This window comes from Thunnus maccoyii, chromosome 20 (genome assembly GCF_910596095.1).
Source record: "Thunnus maccoyii chromosome 20, fThuMac1.1, whole genome shotgun sequence".
Taxonomy (NCBI): domain Eukaryota; kingdom Metazoa; phylum Chordata; class Actinopteri; order Scombriformes; family Scombridae; genus Thunnus; species Thunnus maccoyii.
Window position 1 is genome coordinate 28,049,294 of NC_056552.1, and position 26,058 is coordinate 28,075,351.

Here is a 26,058-nt window from a genome sequence, read left to right on the forward strand (position 1 = left end):
TCCCCTTTAATAATATTTGAAATGACATTTTGTTGAAAAGAAAAGTTGACCTCCTCCAGCCGCAGTGTTTTGGGGTTGGGAAGTTTAACTCAACCTGTGTATGTCTGAGACATGTGGCTGTGATGATCTGCCAAGTCTGTCAGATTTAAAGGGTCTGTTGTAATTCATTCTTTCTGCTGCTCATTCTCTAAGTAGTTTTTGATTTTGACCCTTGGCCTCTTTGATCAGCCACTCCACACCTATTGAATCATGTAAGCAAGCAGGTCAGCGAGATTTACTTTCTCACATTTATATTTGCCACTGTATTTGTGTACTTAAACTGTAAATAAATGAACTCCTTGTACCTTTTTGTGCCATGACTTCTTAGTGCCTGTGAATTCATTGGTTCATTGGTTTATCCATTTACATAACACTGGGAAATCAGATGTATTTATTTGATAACTGACCCTGCTGTCTCCAGATAAGACTGATCACCTGAGGACTTCAATCAACAGTTCACAGTGAAATAGTACACTGAAGCTAATTGGCTCAGCTGATCTCACATGGATTTCATGTGGATGTAAGCCTGTTGCTGAATGGAAAATTTGAAGTCCCCCTCCACTCAAACGCAGAGCCAAAACAACATTGAACTCATCCTACTTTGGAGCCAATCGTCATCCAGTATCCAACTTACCCAAAATGTGATGTGGATACTTAAAGCAATGGACTTAACAGTGAAGAAGGAGACATCTCATATCTAGCAGTTAAACTTTTGACATGAACAATATTTGCATATTGAGAGATTCTGGATTTTTCATTGAGGGAGGAGTAGATGTCATTTGGAGGATTTTTGAGGAGGTACTCGTTTTTTGTTTGTTTGTTTTTTGCTTTTTGGAAAACCATATCATTATTATTATTCAAAGAGTTTTTTTTTGTTTTCAAGCATGTGTGGAGGGAATCTTTGAGTCATTTTTCTCCATAGACAACATCTTTGCAAAACACATGCAGCATGTGTCTATATTGTGTTTGACACCACTCAGAAAAATAGTGTAAGTGCAGCAGATGTGTGCTACATTTCTTCAGCCAAGGGACTTATGCTCCCTCTCTAGTGTTTGTTAAATGTTAGTTGTAACACACAACACAGCAGGTACCAGTGCCGCAGCATTAAGTAGACAGGACAGTTAAAGACAATGTAGGACATAATTAATCAGCTGAGTATACAAGGCTGCACTGAGATGACAATCCAAGTTCAAGTATCCCACAGACAAATACATTAGCTAGCAACTAGGTGAAGTCTCAGAAAGTGGCACACAGCACTCAAGGAGCAAACTACAAAATGGGACTTGCTACAGTATGCAGTTCAGCTGCCAGGGTGCATGTATTCGAATTTGAGCTTTTCTCTTGTTACACAAAGTGTAAGTAAATACTTTCAATAAGTAAAGCAAACAGTGCAACAAACAAGTACGTCATTTGAAAGTGAAAGTGTGAAAGTGTTCTCTTGAGCTTGAGAGCTATCATTTGACATATTCTTAATACAAGGTCCATTTATTAGCTTTTTCCAGAGCTTTTAAGAGTATCTCACTGTCCTTGCTAGTGAATGGAGTTTGCAAAGTTGTCATGATAACAGGTGGCTATCCACTCCCAGCATCACAGGGGGACTCTCTTACAGGGCTGCACTGTCATAACATTTATTAAAAAAACTAAGAATCTTTATTTAAGGAACACATTTCAGCACAGGGCCATCATCAGCATGATTTACAGAATGTGTAAAAACATATATACTCTACAAGAAGGCTGAATCCTTATCAGTTATCCAATGAGATCTAGACACATTGGTGGCCAGCTTCCAAAGCATGAGCACAGAAACTTCTAAATAAAAGTACACAACAAAATGAAGAAATAGCAAAAAAACATCATACAGTCACAATACCATCACAAAAAATGAAATAATTCAAATGATATATGTGTTCTATATCTCCTCTTTTGAAGGGTCCTCTGTGTTCAGTCATCCTGTCTTTAACGGAGCACTCCATTTCACCAACATATGTTTTAATGCATGGACAGCTGATCATGTATTTTTTGTTTTACAGGTGATGAAGTTGTTCATGTTTCTAGTCTCACTTGTGACTGGAAGGATGATATTTTCTGGTTTCTGTTCAATTTAAAATTGACACAATTTCCACACTTAAAATTTTCAGTCTGTCAGTATGTGGAACCATTTAGACAATCTTGTCCTTTAAGGTCCTTCCTCTCTTAGGTTGTCATTGGTTTTCTGTTCAAAGTCTATCTGTGGGTCATTTTGTAAAATGTGCCAGTGCTTAATTTTTTTTTCACAAATATTTTATGGGTATAAGTAGTGCAGTGCATGAGGGGAGATCTGCTTCTCGTCTTGTTTTGGTGCTTTCTTTAAAAATACATGGAAACTTTTTGTGTGTATTGCAATCTGTAGACTTTGTGTACAGATCAATCTGCTGCTGTTTTTTTTTAACTACTTTGTTGTAATTTTACTGTGTCTATGCTTACATTTACACTTACATCTGAGGCCTGCAAAGTTTAATAGACATACTGATAGAACTTCTCTAATAGGGATATGTCTCCTTGCCAAAGTAAGAAGACATCATCGATCATTTATGTTCTGAGATGTGGGTGAAAGCTCTAGAAACAGTCAGTAAGTAGACCTTGAGTTAAAGGGGGGGGTTTGGTCAAAGTTTTTGACATCATTAGGGAAATTGAAAGTAATATAAAGTCCTAATGGAGAAGACAGGATCTGTCTGGGGAAAAAACTGTCAATTTCTTTGTTCTAAAATGCACCCTTTTGGTGATGAACTAATTAGTATAGGATAGCCTCACATACTGTGTGTGTCTGAGTAGATAGACAAGTTATCTTACCAGAAAAAAAATTTTGCTAGTAAAGTGGGGCATTTTCATGCCCAAATAATTCTGTCTGCAGCATTTCGACTGAAGTCAATCTTCATATAAATCCAGGATAACAATAATGTATAGAATCTGATTTAAACAAGTTCTTGTATCCATTATATCAAACTATGATTTTAATTTAGAGGGCAATATCAGCCATCTTTTCTTACACTACTTCTCCTCTCACTTTCTGCATGGCTCCTCACTCCATGTCTTTGCCACAGATCATCATCAGTACTTTTTATGTGTGGCCTCTTGATGCACAGTTTGTCTTTTCTCATCTCTAGTCTTATTCTTCATAGTGATGTCTCAGTGGTCTCCTCTCCACCCTCCTCCCCCACCATTATCATCTCCTCCCCAGTGTTCAAAGCACTGGCTTTTCCGTTCTCTTTTTCCCTTGGCTCCTTTTCACCTTCATCATCTTCCTCACCCTCCACGCCGTGGTTCAGTCCCTCCTTCTCTGCAGCAGTCACAACCATCTCCATCTTAGCCTCTGGATCATCCTGTTTCCTTCTGATACAAAAGTTACCCAGGGCGATGACAATGGCTGACAGTGTGACCTCACAGCCTGCTAACAGGAAGACGTACATGTACTGTTTGGTGGCATCCAAGAGGCGACCTGGTGGAGAGTACAGTAATATTAGTATGATCATTACTGGTTCTCACCATGTGAGCTGCAGTTCACAGTCCATGGCTTTTTTGTGTCTTTGTCATTGGCTACACATTAAAAGTGGTTTGAATGGCTATATAACAAGGGGCCCTATTTTAACGATCTAAAGCGCACGGTCTGAAGCGCATGGTGCAAGTGCATTTAGGGTGTATCCAAATCCAAATGGTCGATGCGCCAGGCGTATGGTTCAAAGGGGTTGTCCATAGTCTCCTAATTACTTATGGGTGTGTTTTCGGTGTAACATGCAATAAACCAATCTGAGTGTCATCTCCCATTCACTTTAAGAGCCATGTGTGCCTGCGGATTGCTATCATGATGGCGCATTTGCCAGAAGGGATGGTTCTCTGCAGAGGAAACGGATCTGCTCATGCACAAAGTGAAAGCGCACGATCCATAACAAACACACTGGCCCCTGCTACTCCTGAACCCTCCTGTGGTCAGCCCCAGACCACCAGTTTAAGATTCTGCTCATTAATTTGTTGCAAATGTATTTTCGTTTGGTTTTTGAAAAGGTTTATTTTTTTTAATTACAACTTTGGTCTTTAAAATCTTTTTGTTCAGTCATGGAGTAACATGTCAAATCAGCAGGGTTTTAATTGCTGAAAGTATGGAAACCTGATCACTGTAATCTCAAAAATGTTAAAGAATATTTGTTAAATAGTGTTCAAAAATTAAATGTTCATCTTATTCATGTAAAGAATCATTAACATAGTTATCAGGACTTGATCAGCTCTCCAAGGTGCTGATCCTGTTACTGGCAGCAGCTAGAAGCTGTGCAGATTGATTTCCTTCGTTAGTTTAATCATTGTTTTCACCTCATTTATTTCCTCATGTGTTCCTCATGTCATCATGTATTGATGCAGCAGGAAACTCGATCTGTGTCTGATCTGTTGTTGTCCGTCTGTATAAATACCTCCTAAGACCAACACGCCTATGGGCGCTCTGATGGGCACAAGTGCATTTGCTATTTAAACAACGTGGACGCTGGACCGGAAAATGACATCTGTGTCGATCTTAAACTAACAAAGACACTTGCGCCTGCGCTTGGTGCCGTTTTGCGCCAGGCGTAAGATAGGGCCCAAGAAGTTCTTCATTTATAAAGGATGGATACAAAATGGCATGCCTACTTTATGCATACAGGAGCACTTGAATGACACCAACAAAAATTGTCATTTTGATCAAATGTTTTGTCCCTCCAAAGGACAACCACTTGACAGAGCAGGTTATCATGATTTTGCAAAATAAAGTGTTTGACTTTAAAATACAGTGCTGGCTCATTTTAGTTGGTTAGATTTAGTATTAACTGGTTTGCTAATTACACTGTCTTCCATCTGCCAGGCTAAATTGTCAGTGGATGTTTTATGGACTAAAATCTTGAGATTTGGGCAGGTTTTGTAAGGCCAGTTTAGAGCTGCCAACAAACAAAACTATGTTCCTTGAAAGAGTTACCATAAAGATTTCTCATTCCAGGTATAGACACTCATTATGGAACATTATTAACTGTCATTAGTCATTCCTTTTCGTGAAAATGTGTTTTGTGGACAAGAATTAGTAGGGATATTATTTTTTAGTTTTTATTTGAAAATATCTGGTGTTTATTTTTTTAATCAGTTGAAACTACTTAAATAGTCAATAATTCAAACATCTGTGTGAAAAGTATCCTAAAAATTTGATTTATGTATAAACACTGATGTTTACTGTTTTATCTTTTTTTTTCTTTTACTTTGAGAGACACTGGCTCACGGCAACTTATTCACATTTTCTCGCTTGCTGCAAGGGACTCAGACAGTAACCATGAACCACAACATCCCTAGTTCAAATCCAATGCTCTGACCTGCTCCAGGAGGGCCCACTAGAACAGCAATAGCTTCCATCAGCAGCACCAGGCCAATGGCACTGGAGAACTTCTCTGTCCCTACGATAGCCATGAGGACCTCGAACTGTAGCGCTCCCACCATGCCATATGACATGCCAAAAAAGGCACAGAAGACCACCAGACCTGCATAGTTGTTTGCCTGCAAGGAGAGAGACAAGGTATTCTGAACATGAAATTGGTTTATAGAGGACATACAGGTGAACAAAGAGGCCTTGTTGATCAGGAGACACTAGAGCTACAGACATACAGTAATCTAACCTAATACAATCGGTCTCATCTACAGTATTCACAGTTAATGTTAATTAACTGACCTACATCTATGTAACAACAATCATTTACTTTTTACCAGTTATATATATTAGAGGACAAAATCTTTTCATTTATTAAATTCCTTTTTTTTTCTCTGAGAAGGAGTCAGTCAGGTCAAGTTCTTGATCTGTGTGATGGCAATGAACGTGGTTTCTACAGTAGTGAATTTGTGAAGTAAATCCAAAAGCAAATCCTTTATACAGGAGTTGTTTTTTGGGGTGTACAGACATGTTCATTGTCCTTGCAATATAGAATCCATGCCTGCATTGTTACCTGTGATCCTATTAGGTCGGTGCACCCATTGAAGATCATAGCGAAGCTAAACAGGTAGATACTTCTTGGCCGTACACACTTCATGCCTGCTAACAGTCCTGACAGGGGCCGAGCAAACATATCAACAAATCCCAATATGGTGAGCAGCAATGCTGAGTGAGTGTCCTCATAGTGGAGCTCTTTAGCATAGTTGACCACAAACACAGGGGGCACAAACAAGCCCAGCACCATAATAGATGCTGCAATGGTATAGATTACAAAACCTCTGTCCTTGAATACGCTGAAGTCTAAAAGTTTCCTCTTTGGCCGGGGCTTCTCTTCCTCTGTGAGAGTACTCTCCTCCAGCTCCTGAGACTTCTTAGGGGGCAACAGGGGCCTCATGAGGGCACCACAAGCACAGCAATTGAGCAGCATGCCTCCGAGTATGAGGAAACCCCCTCTCCAGCCATACTGGTACTGGAGAATCTGTCCCAGTGGAGAGAGGCAGCACAGTGCCACAGGGCTGCCGGCTGCCGCCAAGCCATTAGCAAGTGGACGTTTCTCACTGAAGTAGCGATTGAGCATTATCAGAGACGGCTGGAAGTTCAACGCCAGACCCAGACCTAATGAGAGACAGACAATGTTACAGAAATAATTCACTTTGCAAAGATTTGTGAATTAAATAAATTACTTCCTCATCACTGTAAAATGCTTCTGTGTGTTCTAAAGCCAATATATTTTTTAGTTTAGTTTGTTTTGTGAATTTCAGAGATGTAATCTTTAGCAGCAGGTTGTACGCTTTCCTCTTTTCTCATCAGTGTTTTGTTATGTGTTAAAAAGCTATAGAAAACAAGACTTACACATAATTTTGACTGTTTTTATTCAGATTCTACCACTGCTGTTGTGCAGTACTTAAGACTTCTTGGAGCAACTGACAAAATAATTGCAGAAAAAAAGACACAAAAATTTTAGTACAGTATTACTGTATTTAGTGCTAGTTCCAGTGATTTAGTGAGTGTTTATTTGGTATACCATTATTTGTTTCCTTGAAAACAACTACTCTTTCTGGGGTCTATACAATTTGTAACATTTGTGATAACAGGGTCTAGTAAATAAGTAAATAAAAGTAAATAACTCTGGAGGTGAATTTGAATCTGTAGATGCATAAATAAAATGCACTTATTTACCATACCATCACAATTATGATATGCACCTAAAATGTTTTTTATGGTCTCTATATCATGTGGTGATTCATGTCTTTCACTGTAATTAGGTATTTTTTCATTGACCCCTTTTGTTTTGTCTCATCAATATTGAGTATATTAAGTATATATATAATATTGTGTATTCTAAAGAAAAGGAGCTATAAAAAAGAAGCAGCTATTCATTATATGACTTAGCTAAAGGGATATGGATCACATGTACATTTCTACATCCTTGTTACATGTTTGTGTATTTCCTATGTATGCATATATGTTATGACTCTACCTGTAATAACTCCAGCACAGAGGTAGATGTGTATGATGCTAGTGGCAAAAGAGGCCAGAATCATTCCCAGCGAGGCAAAGAGCCCTCCAACCATCATTACCGGTCGACAGCCAAACCTGTTCACCAACACACTGCACAGAGGACCTAGGAAAAAACAACCAATAAGTACACAGTATACACCTGTTTACTGCCATATTAGCAGACATGCATTATCCTTGTCTACCTGTGCCATACAGCATGGCGAGGAGTATTGATGATATCCAGGCGGTGTCGCTGTAGCCAACATCAAACTCTCTGATCAGCTCTTTGAAGAAGACACTGACAGCCTTGGGAAAAGCGTAGGAGAAGCCAGTGATGACAAAGCAGCCAGCCAACACGGCCCAACCCCAGCCACCGTCTGGTGCCTTCACTCCAGTAGGTCCCTCATCCACCACTGCTCCTCCCATGATGCTTTCTGACTGCTGTGTTGAGGTCAGTGGCTATAAATACAAAAGCAAAAAAAAAAATCGTTACTTTGGTTCATATGGCTTTGTCATGTCATATGTTCATGTTGATTTTTAGAATTATTTTTATATTGTGGTCATGTCCTAGAGTACTCATCCTTACTATAGTTGGTTAATAGTTGTTGGTTGTCAATGATTATTTAAATAGTCTAAATGTGTGTGTGTGTGTGTGTGTGTGGTAAATACATTCATCAGTGCAGTACAGTGCATTAGGTATTGGTCATTCAGTTACTGTAGTATGATGTTTGAACAAGTTACTGTACACATTCACAATCCACTAGACTTGTTTTGAGGATACAGTTTGTAGGAGAAGTTTTATTTTTATTTACAGTCCAGCCCTTCTATTTTAAGACTGTGTGTAGGAGTGTGTGTGTGTTTTGTAGGAAAGTATGTGATATATTCATTGCAGTGCTGAGGGTTATTTGTTGTCAGCTTGTTGAGACAATTGAAGCTTCCTTTCATCTCTGCTATGTACCCCTGCCTGTACGGTGACATAATCCATATTTGTCTCTCATACATGGCATTCATACATTCTATTTTTACAATTCTTTCACAATCTAGCATTCAAAGTATCAGTTCTTTGTAGCAAAACAGACCTTATTTTTTCTGTGTTTATTTAGGAACTTTTTAAGTAACACATTTTATTTCTTCTGCTGTATTACTGTATATTACTATTACTATTCTTATTGTTAATTTAATGTAATATTTACTTATCTTTCTAAAAATTAATTATTATTATTTACTAAATCAGTCTGGAAGCAAGATTGTGGCATCTCTGATAAATTACATCTTGGATGCAATTCTTAGATCTATAACTGGTTTAATAGTTTTAAGAAGTTAAAGGTATACTATGCAGGATTTTCCTAACATCGTGACATCAGGACTTGTAGCATAGCAACAAGGTTACATGGCTGTCTCTGTCTCTCTCCCCTGCTCCGCTCTGCTCTCTGTCTCTGTGTCATGGATGTATAAAGAGTTGCAGGTCTGTGCATCTGTTTGACTGAGGGTGGGGCTGAGCTACACATATGCAGAGCAGAGAGGCCACAGCGGACAGGATGAAGCTCTGCATTCACACAGAATCTAGCAATGTGGCACCACCCCGTAGGGTTGTGCAAAATTGTGCAGAGGTGTAGGCATGTTTATTTGTGCTTTAGAACTGCCATGAAACAATCAGAAAATGACAAATTATTTATCTGATTCACGGCTTTGTTCTCACCAGCACCACTCGCGCCATTCATTCACTCTCTAGCTCACTCGACCACCACTGCTCTCTCTCTCTCTTGCTTGCTCACTTAGCCGGGGAAGAGGGGCCAACTTTGAATGCTGTGTGTTTACAAACACCAACCAACAAATCCTGCATGGTATACCTTTAATCAAATACATATGTCTAGGGTCAAATTGTATGCTGCAGTCAGTCCCATTTGTGATAAATGCAAGAGTAAACTATATCTCTTAACATTTTAGCAAATTGTTGTATTTTATTTTTGTCTTGTTGCTTATTGTTGCTCTGCATTACTGTACGTTATCAAAATATGGTTATAATCATTGTCACTTAGCAGAGGTTTTTTTTAGGTTTTGAAAAGATCTGGGCCTAAGCCAAGATCATCAGGGGCTTTATCTTTTTTTCTCTTGTTCTATTCTCTTGTGTCTCTCTTAGGGGAGGTGGGAGGCGGGAGGTTATAGGTTTGTATTGACAAACAACAAAAATGAAGCAAATCAACATATAAAAAATGATCAGGTATGCTTGTGCACCATTCACTGTGTCTTTTTTCCCATTTATAAAATGTTTTTCAGCTGGATAAATAATGTAGGCTAATATTAACACTTTTTGTAGATTTACATGTATTGTCAATGTCAACAGTTAGCCTATTTGTAGTCTTCATATTTTGGGAAGCAAATCAACCTAAATAAGTTTCTCAAGAAGCTACAGTACTGAGATGGAAGAAATGATCTCAAAGATAGAAATATCCAAACCTGGACAAATAAAATTAAAAGTATCTGAATGGAGGACCAAATTGAGGTGAGCGAGAAAAGGTTTTTGGGCGAACTGACTCTTTAAATGGACTGGTAGGAAAGAGGTCCACACACAATAGCAGCACTGAAACTCCTGCCTGGGTGTAATGACAGGTTTATCTGACCAATCAGGCAACAAATTACAATAAAATGTTATATCTTTGCTTTACAATTAGAGAGGTTGTGTCAGCATATGGAAATCCTTCCATGTATGCAGTAATGTTAATGCAGCAGAGATTTTCAGGAATGCATTTAAGCAGCAAAACTGAACTGAAACTGAGTTTTCTCTGAATCTGAGTTTTGGACTTTTAGCTTGAAATAAAAATGCCCTGACAGCTCTGATAGAGCTCAGGATTCATCTTGAGAAGGGCTGCTACAATTTCACTGTATAAACTTAGAATCTGTGCAACCACTGTCAGATGTATAGAAGAAATACAGAACATTATTTACTATTAGATCCTGGCCAGTTTTAATAATGAATGTTACCACTGCTGTGCCACGTGTGTCAATATGCACAGCACTCCCAATTTGGTGACGTACTTATCATTTTAGCTGCTGTGTGATCGCTGTGGATATTTAATACAGTCAAAAGAAAAAAAATTAAAAACATAGCCAGTTGTTTGCAACAAGCATAACATCAGTACTCATGTTTCTGCAAAATCCCGAATTACATTCAGTGACACATGAATGACATTAGATCATGTCTCCTAATAGTGGTTTTGTGTTCTGAAATCCAAATTTTAATTGTTGTTTTGTCTTTCCCACAAACATCAAGTCATATGGACATTTCAGCATATAAACCACCCCACTGGTGGCACAAGTAATACATCCCTTTACATGAGTCCCTTTCTTGAATGGGGATGTGTGAAGTCTTTAGTGCGGGTTGTGTTGTTGCAATGAGCACAAGTAACAAAGAGAATTTGGGTTGTCATGGACTTTAGGGCAGCTTCTTAAATCTGAAGAGACTAGAATATCTTCAAGATTTTTTTTCCTCTCTTGTATGCAAAAAGAGGCTGGTGTCTGAACAAATTTCCACCTCTTTCATCAGAACTCAAAATGTGCCAATATTTTAAAACTATATTTTTACCTAATGGACATGAAGAACTAGAAGTGAACACACTGTACTGTAAATCTCCAGTCGTTTCGTTTCCATTTTGTAATCCTCAGTATTTTTTATAATTATTACACCACCCTTATCTGCTGACTTAATGATAATCATCTCATCACTCATTAAATCACTTGGTCTTTGATTCCAAGTGAGATAGAATAGGTTTATGTTTTTGAGGGGTTTTACAGAGTGCAGAAACATCCTGCTCAACTAGTCTGCAAAAAGTGTCAAGAGCAGCATGTAATCCACTGTGTGGAATGTAAGTAATTTTAACTCTAAAGGCGTCAGATCTGTATAACTAATTATGCTTGTCTATGAAAAAGTGTTTCAATCTTAAGTACCTAAAGAATCAAAATCATTACATAGGAATACCCTTGAACAAATGAAAAGCCTTTTGACAACACCTTAGTTTCAGACTCAGTTAACTCAGGTTTAGACAACTTGAAAAGTCCTGCTGAATCAGTGGACCAGTCTGTGATCTTCTTTTGTGCCCTTTCCTCCCCCTTCGGATCCTTTTGTGAACAGTTGGGTTTGCGCAGTTTGTTGTGGGGAGACCCTTCCTTTTGGTGCATTTTTTGCTGTCTGTGAAGGACCCTCATGGGATGAGTTTGAATCATCAGAGCTGTATACTTGTCTGTTGTATCGACATCTGGGTTGTTGGGATTTATGTCTAGGTGATGGTCATCGAGATCTTGTCCGATGCAGCCATGGATACACTCAATAGTCAATAGTGACTCTCCAGAACTTCCTGAGCTTCATTGTGTGTACATCTTTACAGTAGATTTCTGTTGTTTTTCAATCTTTTTCTTTGTCACAACAAAGTCTTCAGATTTCCTTAAGATTTTTCTCTCAGTTGAGCAGCTTGTTTTTGTAAGATTTGTAACATTTGTTCAGCATCTCACACTATGTTCGGCAAAATTGTCCATTGTCTCTCCCAATGATGGGTTCTTTCTGAATTCTTAAACCTCTGGGGATGTGTTAAGATTTCCAATACTCTGTTAGTGATAAACCAAACAGAGATAGCCTTGTTTTTTTCTTCTGTAGCCTCTCCAGGCTGGCAATCAAAGAATCTGTTATTTCCATGAATGGTAGAAATCCCATGGAGCCATCTAACAGAATGCTTTCTGAATCTTGCTGCTTGCATGCGTCTTGTCATGCGCAACACAATATTTCTCCCCCTTCCTCCAACGCTCCAAGTAAAGTTCTTTTGGATACATTTAAATACCAGTTTTTGAGGACCAAAAATATCCGGGGCTGAAGCCCTGAATGATCAGCCCTAACGACACCACTGTTTTAGTCATGTTTTGTTGCCTTGCATTGCTTTGCATGGCTAAATGTAACAAATAGTAGATATTCTATCTGTATTGTTGCTTTTATGTTTTGCCTTTTCCTGTTGCTCTTTATGTACCCTGTCTTAATAATGCTTTTTTTTGCTATTATTGTCTTTTTAGCATCTTGTTGTCACTTCTGTGTGATTCTTAAGCTGTTACAACACTGCTGTTGTGTGTAGCTTTGTATTTTGTAAGGTGTGTTCTGTGTGTTTTTTTTTTTGCTTTGTACTGTTTGTTGTTGTGCTGTCGTATCTTTTGATTGTGGGGGACTAAGGATGCAAATTAGCTTCAAGCTAACTTCGGTGCAGTGCATCTTTAATGTTTAAAACTGCACACTGTCCCAATCAATAAATCAAATCAAATCAATGTACAGTATACAGTATATAGAGTAACAAATCGCCTTAATTATATGCTATTTAAACATCACAACCATAAATGTAGATTACATGTTGATGTATGTTTTGTATTTGCGTTATGATATGCACTTTATTAATACTTATTTGTCTTCTTTTGTTTTTCTTTATCAGCCAGGCCAAGCCAGGTGGAAATGGACAGATGAGAGGACAAGGGTTATATGTCATATATGCTTCTTGGCACTTTTTCTGTTTAATTTTCTTGATAAAATTTGATTTGTTTTATTTCAGCCATCTAACGTTCAGTACAACTTCACATATTTTTGTTGCTCAATAACCAGAGAGCAGGCTTCATTTGTCTTTAGCAATTTCTTCTTCACTACAGGATATTTCATAGTGGTATTTCAAAAGTTTGGGGAAGTTTGATTAACTCTCTGATACTGTGACCAAGGCTTGTTACAGTTTTTACAGTTACACATTAATTGTCTTTAATAATCTCATTCTCTGCCATCTAACAGAATGCTTTCTGAATCTTGCTGCTTGCATGCGTCTTGTCATGCGCAACACAATATTTCTCCCCCTTCCTCCAACACTCCAAGTAAAGTTCTTTTGGATACATTTAAATACCAGTTTTTGAGGACCAAAAATATCCGGGGCTGAAGCCCTGAATGATCAGCCCTAACAACGCCACTGTTTCAGTCATGTTTTGTTGCCTCGCATTGCTTTACATGGCTAAATGTAACAAATAGTAGATATTCTATCTGTATTGTTGCTTTTATGTTTTGCTTTTTCCTGTTGCTCTTTATGTACCCTGCCTTAATAATGCTTTTTTTGCTATTATTGTCTTTTTAGCATCTTGTTGTCACTTCTGTGTGATTCTTAAGCTGTCACAACACTGCTTTCAGAATATCTTGACAAAGCACTGCAGTTGAAAATTAGCTGACTGGCTAACACTGGCACGTTTAGAGAAAAATTGATTAATGTGGAATGTCCTTATGAAGAAAAAATGAAATGAAATTACAGTATTTACAGATTTGGGAGTTGTTTATCCTTTATGATAGATGATATGCCATACTGTAGATACTGCTTTACATATATGTATTTACATACGACATAGGCTATGTAAAGCAAGGTTATCTTTCATATTATATGTTGTACAGGTACTCCTTGGTGGTTAGGTATCATATAAATAACACATTATTTACATACAGTATATGATCAATTTATCTTTCATATATATGATATATGTAATATATATGTATGTAATATATGTAAACAAGACAAAAACTATGTTTTTCTCTAAAACCATGGTACAACCTCCTAACGCTGATATTTTCATCAAAGGTGAAAAAATTGACATAGTTACTGATTTTAAATATCTTGGTGTGACATTGAATCCAAATTTGAACTTTAAAAAACACGTTAAAAAAACGGTTAAAACCATAAAGTACAACTTAGCAAATTTTAGACATATTAGAAGCTGTCTCTCTTTGGACGCAGCCAAGATATTTATGCAAGCTATGATTCTTTCCCATATGTCTTATTGCATCACATGTTGGGGGCAGGCTGGAGAAACAGCCATAAAACCTCTTGAGTCCTTATACAAACAAACTCTAAAAACTCTGGACAAAAAGCCAATGCATTTCAATCACTGTAGGGTACTGGAGAAATACAATTTACTGAGCTTTGAGAATTTTAGATTATTCTCCAATTTGTACCTAGTTTATAAAATTTTAAATGGTTTGGCCCCTCCTCCACTCTGTGACTTTGTGTACACTCGCTCAGTAAGTTCTATTAGATCCTCCAGAATATCCTCTATACATGATTGTACCATACCATTTCCTCGCACTGCATTTGGGCAGTCAGCTTTCTCTGTGAAAGCCACAACTCAGTGGAATACCCTACCTGATGATATGAAGAACTGTTCAATCAATACATTCAAGGCCAAATTAAAAAATCTACTAAAGACCAATCAGCTGTGTGACCACTGAGTCTAAACTTCATCTATGGTCTTCTCATTAGCGCAGGTAGTCTTGCTTTTAATTTGACAAGTTTACATTATTCATTTCTAATTGACATTATGAATGTATGTGATGTGCTGTTGTGTGTAGCTTTGTATTTTGTAAGGCGTGTTCTGTGTGTTTTTTTTGCTTTGTACTGTTTGTTGTTGTGCTGTCGTATGTTTTGATTGTGGGGGACTATGGATGCAAATTAGCTTCAAGCTGTAGATTACATGTTGATGTATGTTTTGTATTTGCATTATGATATGCACTTTATTAATACTTATTTGTCTTCTTTTGTTTTTCTTTGTCAGCCAGGCCAAGCCAGGTGGAAATGGACAGATGAGAGGACAAGGGTTATATGTCATATATGCTTCTTGGCACTTTTTCTGTTTAATTTTCTTGATAAAATTTGATTTGTTTTATTTCAGCCATCTAACGTTCAGTACAACTTCACATATTTTTGTTGCTCAATAACCAGAGAGCAGGCTTCATTTGTCTTTAGCAATTTCTTCTTCACTACAGGATATTTCATAGTGGTATTTCAAAACTTAGGGAAGTTTGATCGACTCTCTGATACTGTGACCAAGGCTTGTTACAGTTTTTACAGTTACACATTCATTGTCCTTAATAATCTCATTCTCTGCCATCTGCAGCTCCCAACTGATCCTTGATCAGCTGTTCATTGACTTGAGTTAGCTAAATGTGCCTGCTAAGGCATCATACTAGACTTCAAAAAACCTGTATGTTTTAAGCATGTTATCTGGCACTGACCCAACACTTACTTCTATGGGCAGTTGTTATCTTCAGACCTTTACTGTATATCACAGGCCAGATTCTAACAGATGTCCTGTTATGTGGTATATCATTGAGATTTATATTCTCTCTGTGCTCACATCAGACTTAAGATGGGATGCTGCACACATTCCTTATGATAGGGTTCAAAACACTTATGAGGCCACACCTCCTAGAGGTCTGCTACTGACCAGCATTAAGAATTTTACATACAATATACAAAGCCATAGCAACACAGAACTTATTTCTGTAGAAAAGCAGTACATATCTATCAATAACCAAGTCCTTATATACTCCATTATCTATAGGTCATGTGGACACTTGCCCTGTCTGCCTCTCTTCACCTTCAGCCTGATGGCGCAGTCAGATGGGATTTTGCCATTTTCCCATTCATGTCTATTTGAAACAGGCTTCTGGTCACAAATTGACCTGCCTGTGAATTAAAATCAGGGGCCTGTGGCACGAAGCAAGTTCAACTTAGACTGGCTCTCTTTGGGTTACCTGGCTTCACTGAGCCTGATGATGAGAGGTCTCACAAAGCTGGTTATCATCTAGCTCTGTTAACTCTGGGTTTTACAGGCACAAGCACATTCATGTGAAAGAGGCAGAGTTGTGAATTACAAGTGACATCATCAGAACCAAGAATGAGATACTTGAATACTGAATACCATTCCATCATCTGCTTACCAGAGTTCTTATTTTGATACAGCAAATATTGTGTGAAGCATTACCATGGCATTCTATCACAAGCAGAGCAGACGGTCACACTGAGCCAAGACTCTGAACAACAACCCACATTAGCGTCATTTAGCTTCCTGCTAAAGTCTCCTTTATATCTAACTTACATACATGAACACACATCTTGTCCTGCATCTCAGCTTGTTGAATGAGCCACCAAATAAACATTCACTGGGGAACAGTACACTGAGTTACATCAGCATGGCACCTCCCACGACGCCCACCCACATCATCCACACCTTCTGTGACCCCAGTTAGACCCATGCACCATTTTGTCAGGAGCCATCCAAGTATCACCACCCATACTAAATTAAGACCCTTACATTCCGCAAGCTCACACACACACACACACACACACACACACACACACACACACACACACACACACACACACACACACACACACACAGGGATAGTTTCTCATCCCAGATGAAAGACATTTGGATATTATCCTGCATTGTGTATGTGTGTGAGACACCCAGAAAAATAAAACAGAAGAAACCATCCAATAACAGAATATTTAACAAAAAAATCCCCAGAAATCTGAAGCAATGCATAGTCAAATCTGTAATTCTGATTACACTATTACATACTCTAAGGATATACTAATGACCTAAATGTAAATTTCTCAGTAAACGCTCAGTAGCTACTGTTTTGTAGGTTGATTTAGTAGGTAATGGTAAGATAATTATGAAGTAATAAATCATTAGTTAGTAACTTCTTAGTATGATGTATCACTTGGTGGCTGTGGCTCAGGAGGTAGAGCGGGTTGTCCAGAAGGTCGGTGGTTCGATCCTCCAGTCCGCATGTCAAAGAGTCCTTGCATAAGATACTGAACCCTAAATTGCTCCCGATGGCACACCATCGGTGTAGGAGTGTATATGTGAATGGGTTAGCAAAGAAACATTGTGGGGCACTTTTGACCAGGTTTGCACCTTGCATGGCAGCCTCTGCCATCAGTGTATGAATGTGTATGTGAATGGGTGAATGCTGGCATGTATTGTAAAGTGCTTTGAGTGGTAGATAAGACTACAAAGGCGTTATATAAATGCAGTCCATTTACCATTTACTTTACTGGAGAGAGTACAGAGTAAGGAAGCTTTAAGTAATTAGTAATTAATGAGCTGTTACTAGTTTTGTGCTGCTCAGAGTCTGGGTCACAGTTAATCAGCAACAACTTATAAAAAAAATGGTCAGCATGTCGATTCATCTATGTATGAACTTATCATCAAATAATTATTTATTAACTTAAAGTCTGTTCTCTAGTTACTCAATACTATCTATTTGTCCTTGATTAAGAGTCAGGAAGTCAACCACCTTATTACCAGTGGTAGAAAGTAACTAAGTACATTTCCTCAAGTACTGTACTTAAGTACAATTTTGAGGTACTTGTACTTTACTTGAGTATTTCCATTTGATGCTACTTCATACTTCCACTCCACTACATTTCAGAGGGAAATACTGTACTTTCTTTTCCACTACATTTATTTCAGAGCTTTTGTTATTAGTTACTTTTCAGATGAAGATTTGACACAATGGATAATATAACAAGCTTTTAAAATGCAACACGTTATTAAAGATGAAACCGGTGGTTTCCAACCCTTTCGGCTTTTGACATCTTAAAAAAAGCAGTGTGTGGTCAGGGTCACATTTAGATGTAGAGTTCTTATCAGCTCCACCAAATGGTGATTTTTCTCTCTAAATTTCTCACATGGCTTAATTTAAATAAATGTTCAACTGATCCAATATTTCACCAAAAATCAAAGATTAGAGAAAAAGTTCAAAAACGGACAGATTGATATACAAACAGATTTGTGTATCAGAACTTTGTTTTTTCTTCTTTCCTCTCCCATTAAGCATCTCACAACCCCTCAGATTTATCTGGTGACCCTTTGGAGGGGCCAGACCCCTAAGTTGGGAACCACTGGACTAAACTAGCTAACTGTATATAAAGTAGGCCCTAGTTCAAACTAGCTCCACCTCCAGCAGCTACAACAGTAACATGCTGCTTACATACTGATGCCTTAGTATTAATAATCTACTGATGTCATATATAATAATATATCAGTCAGAGGAACCAAACCACTACTTTTACTGCAATATTTAAATACATCAAGCTGATAATACTTATGCACTTTTACTTAATTCGGATTTATTGTGCAGGTATTTAACTTGTAATTAAGTATTTTTACATTTCTGTATTGGTACTTTTATTTAAGGAAATGATCTGATACTTCTTCCAACACAGCTTATTAGAGATTCATCAATTATCAGGTCGTTCCTTGCTCCTTAGCAAGCTAACTACTCACAATTTTGTCGTATTGTGAGGTATTACCAATCAATCAATCAATCAATCAGCTGGCTAGCAATTTTATTCAATTATAGCTCCACTGTTCTAGCGGATAAGAGTTTGATTGACTTGATGAGCAGACTTGTACATCTCAGGCTTTAGTAATACGGAGCAATGATTATGTTGAGAATCCTGTCATCATAAAGCCTCAGGGTTGCAGCCGAGCGCAAGTAGGAAGTTCGACTGCGAACTTCGAAGTCGAACTTCCTACCTGCGCACTGCCTTCACACACTGACTTCATCACCCAATCAGGAAACAACCCAAAGTGAAACGCTTCGCTAACCTTGTTGTTTGTGTTTGTTAGTTTGTAGTCTGGTTGTTCTTGGTAGTTAGTTAGATGGATAAAGGATCTTTTAATAGAGTATTGTCCATTTTCATTAAGTAACTCGCTAACATTTCGGCTACTCTAGCTGTCCTCTTTAAGTAGCCTACTCCTACTGATGAAGCTACGCTGTTGCTCGTTGTCTGATGTAATTGAGAGACAGATGTGGCTCGCTGTATGTGCGGACAAACCCCAGTGGCGTACGTGAGAAAAGAGGCGTCTATGTGTCCCCGCAGAACAGACTGACTTGAAAAGATTTAGCTGGACCATTTGGCGACATCAGCATCAAAACGATAATGGAATATCATCTTACACTCTCTAACACAAATATAATTTACACATTAATATTCTATTTTATATTCATCTGCTTTACTCTTGCTTTGTCGCCTCCCATTCAGCCTTCATGGCAACCTGTTAATTCGTGGCTATCGCAAAAGACGAGTTAGTTTATATAAAACACAGACACATATGTAAACAATTAGTTTAAAAGGGAAAAATATTCACACGATACCTGGTGAGATGCTGTTGCGTGTCGCCCTGTAGAAGCGCTTCTACACAAACCGCGTGTGCGCGCTTCCGCCACTGTCTTTTATAATGCGGCGCGCAGACAGGAAACTTGGCGTTTCCCAAAAACTCCGGCTCTTACAGCGTTTTGACCCTGGCTCACCCTTTGTATAAATAAAACACCTTCAAAATGACATTGTTGCCACTGTCTAATTTATCTGCGTTTCGCCGGTTGCATCTAATTTGATTTAGCAACAAAACTGGCAGCTCATAAAAGAAAAACGGAAGCAATAGGCCGTCATGCGACAAACAAATCAGTCAGTTTGATAATGTATTAGGGAGAGGTATGTGACATTGATCCTGGTGGGTGCCAGTTCTTGCTCAATGTTTACACCCCATTATTATCAATTTAAATAGCCTAAACTATGAATTATGATTAAGACAGTCACAAACTGTACTGTGCTCTCTGCTCTCTCTATCTTGCAGTAGTTCTGCATGATTCTAATGGTGGTCTAAGATAAAATAGAACAAAGTAGATAGGCTATTATTTAATAAACTGCAATTTTTTATTTGAATGCAGTAGGACCAGGAACCATTTTGTATCATTGTAGCTGGGGAACAATTTGACAGACGTGCGGTTGCTTTGGAAACCATTTGCATCACGGAGGACCGAGCCAAGTTTTTGTTAACAAGGAATGTAACTCGTGTCATGGTATTATTTGCTAAATGTTAAATAGTTTGTTGTTTTATCGCAAGATGTCGTGTTGACTGTGAACTATGAAGACTTAATTGACTGCGGATGCCCGCCGAGTGCTAAAGCCACTGTGTCATGGTAGGCTTACAAAATGCGTGTTAATTTTGTGTGTGCTCGCGTGTGTGTGTGCATGTGTTTGTCAGGTGGGACCCGAGACCGCCCAGCGTTACTTTGCACCAGTAATTTTCATGAAGCCCCCGGAGTCCTTGTGTGAACAAAGGACTCCTTCGTATTGCAGCCTACTAAGTTACACTGGGCACCATTGTGCGTGCGTTCTCATCTCGGGGGAACGCTAATTTACCATTACATTTTGACAGACTACCTCTTTACCAGGCAACTTTGCCACATCAGATGAATACAGCCACAACTTTATTTACTGATACCTCGGTTAATAAATTCTTATTTTCGCTTCAGAATGTAGTGTCACATTCCTCCCGTTTGCAAAGTAGATAATATTCAGTAGGCTATATCCCTGATTATGAGGTTTCGCCCCAAACGTGTGTTTTGTGTGATCTTTCCATTCACTACCTGACTACACATTTAATGGGCTATCCCGTTTTGCTGCTGCCTTCACTCGTACTTTAGATAGGCAACTTGTCATCTCAGAGATGCAGAGATTTAAATGTGAAATTATCAGATGAGATCTGGGATAAGGTACTATTGACCATATATTTATATATGGGTTTTTAATAGTGGATACAAATGCATAGAGTTTAAATTGGTTTATATGCACCATTATCCCAAATAAGTTTTCTAAAATCTATTTCTCACAATCACACCATGATGTGATGGGAGTAGCCTAAATGAAGGGTCAGTGTCTCATTTGTTTCGGTTATTTGTCCAAGCCTATATGCGATTATTGTTTTCAAATATTTAGATGATTTTCTAAGGCACTGAGATCCAACCACATCTGCTCTCTGTCGTCTTTAGCCACCAACAAGCATTAATGCTGGACAAGGTAGTTGTCAAAATGATACTCTTTTGACAATCATCAGATTCTTGCTCATCTTTCAAATTCTGAAGTACAGAAAACTGCTTCAGATGTGGCTTCCCCCTCTTTTCTAAATCTTACTCTAAGTGTGTTTCTTTTTCAATTTTTTGTATCTTTCTCTTAATTTATTTGTATTTTCTTTTCTCTTAAGTGGTACAATTTGAATAACATATGGACAATGGATGACAGAATGTCCTGGTAAAGGCATGAAACTAGACAACATAAGCACCTTGGAGAACTTGACACAGTTCTGTGAATTTAGGCATCTTTGTTGCTTCTGTCCCTTCATATAATCCCAAACTGACTCCACGATGTTGAGATCAGGGCTCTGTGGGGGCCATAACATCTGTTGCAGGACTGCTTGTTGACTGCTTGTGGACTTATTGCTGATGATAGTTCTTTATGACTCTGGCTGTATGTTTGTGGTCATTGTCATACTGCATAATAAATTTTGGAACGATCAGGAGCCTCCCTGATGGTACTGATTCATGGAAAAGAATCTAGACATTTAAAATGTTTAAAACATGCACAGTACTGTATATATGTACTGTAAATATAATGACCAACCACCTTCTAAACCAGAACTTGTTCCTCTGCAACTACTCTCCCACAGGGGGAAGGTTGCATGGAGGACTCTCCACTAAAGATCACAGGTGTGCCCATTCAACTATATTATAAGGATCTTTAGATTTATGCCATTTTCTCTTAGTGGCTCTGAGACTGGTTCACAGCTTGTGTTGAACATCGGATAGCCATGGCTGGGAATGGAATAAATTGTCCAGACAACAGCTTAATGTGGAGCAGAGTGTATCTGTAAAATCATTTACCATTAGCGAGGGGAGTGTGCAAGGAGGTGGTAGGGTGGAAATGACTAGAAGTGGAGAAGTGACCGGGCACAAGTTTGCAGAGATTGCGTCAGACAGAGACCATCAATGTGTTAACTTTGGAAGTTCAGGGAGGGCATTTTGAATTAAATGAAGAGGCGGTCAGACACAAGTAATGGTGTAACTGAGAGGTGGTCTGTTCTGCAGTTCCCTGTCAGGATGAGGTCGAACTGTTTGCCAGCTTTGTGTGTATGAGTGGCACAAGCCCGTTTAAGATTAAACTGGCTCAGGAGAGAAAGTAAGCTGATTGTGGTTTGTCAAGATAGATGTTTATATCACCCAGTATTATGAGTCATTTTCAGGGATGGAAGGCAACACCTTGTTCAACTCATCAATAAAATTGCCCAACTGTCCTTGTGGATAGTAAATGATGACAAATGAGATTTTGACAGGAGCTGTCACTCTGATGGCATCTTGTTCAAATGAGAAATGGTTGAACTAGAGACAACTGGGTTCCATTTGTTGGAAATTAGACGACCAGTCCCACCTTCTTGCCCAGTTGCTCTAGTAGAATGGGAGAAAGCATGATTGGTGGAGAGCTCAGCTGGAGCAGCACCGTTTTCTGGACATCCAGGTTTCAGTGAGGGCTAGTATGTCAATATGTGACTGGCTAGCAAAGGAAGGGAGACAGCTTTATTGACAGTGGACTGACGTTTCCAAAGACCAACCGAAAGGGATGTACAAGTGAGTGAGGACTGCTTGAGAGCCTGGAGGTTATTAATATTGTATATATTTTGCCTTTTTGTATAGGGATGAGGTTTACGTTTGCTTTGAATGACAGAAATGTTCTGGAAACACATGATGCACAGAAGAGGGGAAAACTTGGATGGAAGGGTAGGAAAAAGTAGTCTGGTAAGGTGGCCTTGCACAGTGGACTGAAGTCCAATATTTTTTTCAGAGGCTAACCGACATTCACTCTGGGAAACTGTAAAATGCTTTATTTGAGAGTCGTCTATTTTTTATGCTTCTTTTTCTTGAAAATTCTCACCACTCTAAAACAATTCTAAAGCACAAATGTTATTATTATTATTATTGTTATTGTTATTATTATTATTATAACCCTTTCAGCTATGAAACTCTTTGATTCTGAAACTCTTTCAACTTTATATAGTTTAGACAAATAGATGAAATGTAATTGGATGAATAGAAAATAAATATGCTGTTCACCTGTTTAAACGTATTCAAATGTATTCACTGAATATTATTCCCGTCACTATGCATCTCAAATAATATTTGAGTAACAGAAACGTTATACAATTTCTCAGTGCATTTGATTTGCCTTCCTTGTCTTTAAAGAGGAAGAGGAATTGCCCCACTTCCTCTGGCTGAACTGAAACTAGCTGCTAAGTCTATGCAGAAATAAAAATCACCAGGTTTTGATGGCTTGCTTCCAGAACTTTTAGTAGCTGACTGGCCCCATTCTTCTACAATCTATTACTCCCTTCATACTGGTACTTTTCAGAGAAATAAAAAAAGGGCTGTCTTCTATTGTCAGGGGCCAAACCAAAGCATCTTTCTGTCCACTGAAGCTCCATTATTTTAAACTCAGTAGATACAGTATATGGAAATATCTATTATGGTATTAACTCCAGATTTCATAAACATTTTCCAATATGGAATAGAAACTCAAAACCTTTGTGTTTCCTCAGTGGTCAGATAAGTTATGTGCCTTTATGTCAATCAATCAATCAGTTTTTATTTATATAGCGCCAAATCACAACAAAAGTCATCTCAGGGCACTTTTCACATAGAACAGGTCAAGACCGTACTCTTTAATTTACAGAGACCCAACAATTCCCCCATGAGCAAGCACCTGGCAACAGTGGTAAGGAAAAACTCCCCTTTAACAGGTAGAAACCTCAAGCAGAACCCGGCTCTTGGTGGGCGGCCATCTGCTTTGACTGATTGGGTTGAGAGAGAGAAAGAAAGAGGGGGGAGGGGGAGGGGGGGACAGAATGTGAAGGACCGCAAAGGCTTGGCCTGCAACCCAGGGTTTCCTGCGAGATGAGAAAGCACAAAAAACTCCGGGGAAGAAGCCAGGTTAGTAACATGCATTGATGTTACATGAATGCATACAGATGGAGAGGAGGAGGAGGAGAGAGGAGCTCAGTGCATCATGGGAAGTCCCCCAGCAGTCTAGGCCTATAGCAGCATAACTAAGGGCTGATCCAAGGTGAGCCTGGTCGGCCCTAACTATAAGCTTTATCAAAAAGGAAAGTTTTAAGCCTACTCTTAAGAGAAGGTGTCTGCCCCATGGATCAAATCTGGAAGATGGTTCCACAGGAGAGGAGCCTGATAGCTGAAGGCTCTGCCTCCCATTCTACTTTTAAAGACCGTAGGAACCACCAGTAAGCCTGCATTCTGGGAGCACAGTGTTCTAGTGGGATAATACGATACTATGAGCTCTTCAAGATATGATGGTGCCTGACCATTAAGGGCTTTGTAAGTTAGGAGAAGGATTTTAAATTCTATTCTAGATTTTACAGGAAGCCAATGTAGCGAAACTAAAATGGGAGAAATGTGATCTCTTTTTCTAGTTTTTGTTAGTAAACGTGCAGCTGCATTCTGGACCGACTGGAGAGTCTTTAGAGACTTGTTAGGGCAGCCTGATAATAAGGAATTGCAATAATCCAGCCTAGAAGTAACAAATGCGTGGACTAGTTTTTCTGCATCTTTTTGGGACAGGATGTGCCTGATTTTTGCGATATTACAAAGGTGAAAAAAGGCAGTCGTTGAAATTTGTTTTATGTGGGAGTTAAAGGACATATCCTGATCAAAGATTCCAGATTCCTTACGGTGGTGCTGCAGGCTAGTGTAATGCCATCCAGAGTAGCTATATCATTAGATAATGTGTTTCTAAGGTGTTTAGGACCAAGCACAATAACTTCAGTTTTATCTGAGTTTAGTAGTAGAAAATTGCACGTCATCCAGGTTTTTATGTCCTTAAGGCATGCTTGGAGTTTGTTTAACTGATTGGTTTCATCTGGCTTCATTGATAAATATAATTGGGTATCATCTGCATAACAATGAAAATTTATGGCGTGTTTCCTAATAATATTACCTTAAGGAAGCATATACAAGGTGAATAGTATTGGTCCAAGTGCAGAAGCTTGTGGAACTCCGTGTCTAACTTTTGCCTTCATGGAGGATTCATCATTAACATGTACAAACTGAAATTGGTCTGATAAATAGCACTTGAACCAGCTTAATACAGTTCCTTTAATGCCAATTAAATGTTCCAGTCTCTGCAATAGGATTTGATGGTCAATTGTGTCAAATGCGGCACTAAGATCTAACAGGACAAGTATGGAGACAAATCCTTTGTCCAATGCAGTTAGGAGGTCATTTGTGACTTTCACCAGTTCTGTCTCTGTGCTATGATGCACTCTAAATCCTGACTGAAAATCCTCAAATAAACTATTGTTATGTAGAAAGTCACATAACTGATTAGAGACTGCTTTCTCAAGGATCTTAGAGAGAAATGGAAGGTTAGATATAGGTCTATAATTGGCTAAAATGCCTGAATCAAGAGTAGGCTTCTTAAGAAGAGGTTTAATTACAGCTACTTTAAAAGACTGTGGTACATAGCCTGTTACTAAAGACAGATTGATCATATCTCGTAAAGAGTGCTAAAGTGCTAACTAAGGGTAAGGCTTCCTTAAGCAACCTAGTTGGGATGCGGTCTAAGAGACAGGTTGATGGTTTAGCTGAACAAATCATTGAAGTTAGTTGAGAAAAGTCGACTGAAGAAAAACAGTCCAGCTTTACTACTTCTTGACAACACAACTAAAAGATTAAGTAACTTACAAAAACAAATCTTTTTTGGATCTTGATATCAGAATTAGCTGCAAAAAACGTAGCTTTATAATTATCATGACATTCTAATTTTGGAACACTCCAAAACAGCCAAACTTCATAAAGC

The 26,058-nt window shown here is 38.5% G+C and overlaps 2 protein-coding genes across 4 annotated transcripts in view; one reads left to right on the plus strand and one right to left on the minus strand.

Moving 5' to 3' along the window:
- Positions 1 to 1,013: 1,013 nt before the first annotated feature.
- Positions 1,014 to 19,616, minus strand: slc16a3b (solute carrier family 16 member 3b). Its single transcript, XM_042396300.1, has 6 exons — positions 19,515 to 19,616; positions 7,714 to 7,969; positions 7,491 to 7,634; positions 6,024 to 6,625; positions 5,400 to 5,580; positions 1,014 to 3,514 (listed from the first exon to the last, which is right to left on the minus strand). The coding sequence occupies exons 2-6, from the start codon at positions 7,934 to 7,936 to the stop codon at positions 3,192 to 3,194; spliced, it is 1,473 nt and encodes a 490-aa protein (XP_042252234.1). The 5' UTR covers positions 7,937 to 7,969; positions 19,515 to 19,616; the 3' UTR covers positions 1,014 to 3,191.
- Positions 19,617 to 20,128: 512 nt separating this feature from the next.
- ccdc57 (coiled-coil domain containing 57) overlaps positions 20,129 to 26,058 on the plus strand; it is a 141,046-nt gene continuing 135,116 nt past the window's right edge. For 2 of the 3 annotated variants that reach the window (XM_042396484.1, XM_042396486.1), the window contains exon 1: positions 20,129 to 20,339. The gene's annotated coding sequence lies outside the window, so the exon portion shown is untranslated. The remainder of the gene's footprint in view (positions 20,340 to 26,058) is intronic. The other variant, XM_042396485.1, reaches the window with a different exon arrangement.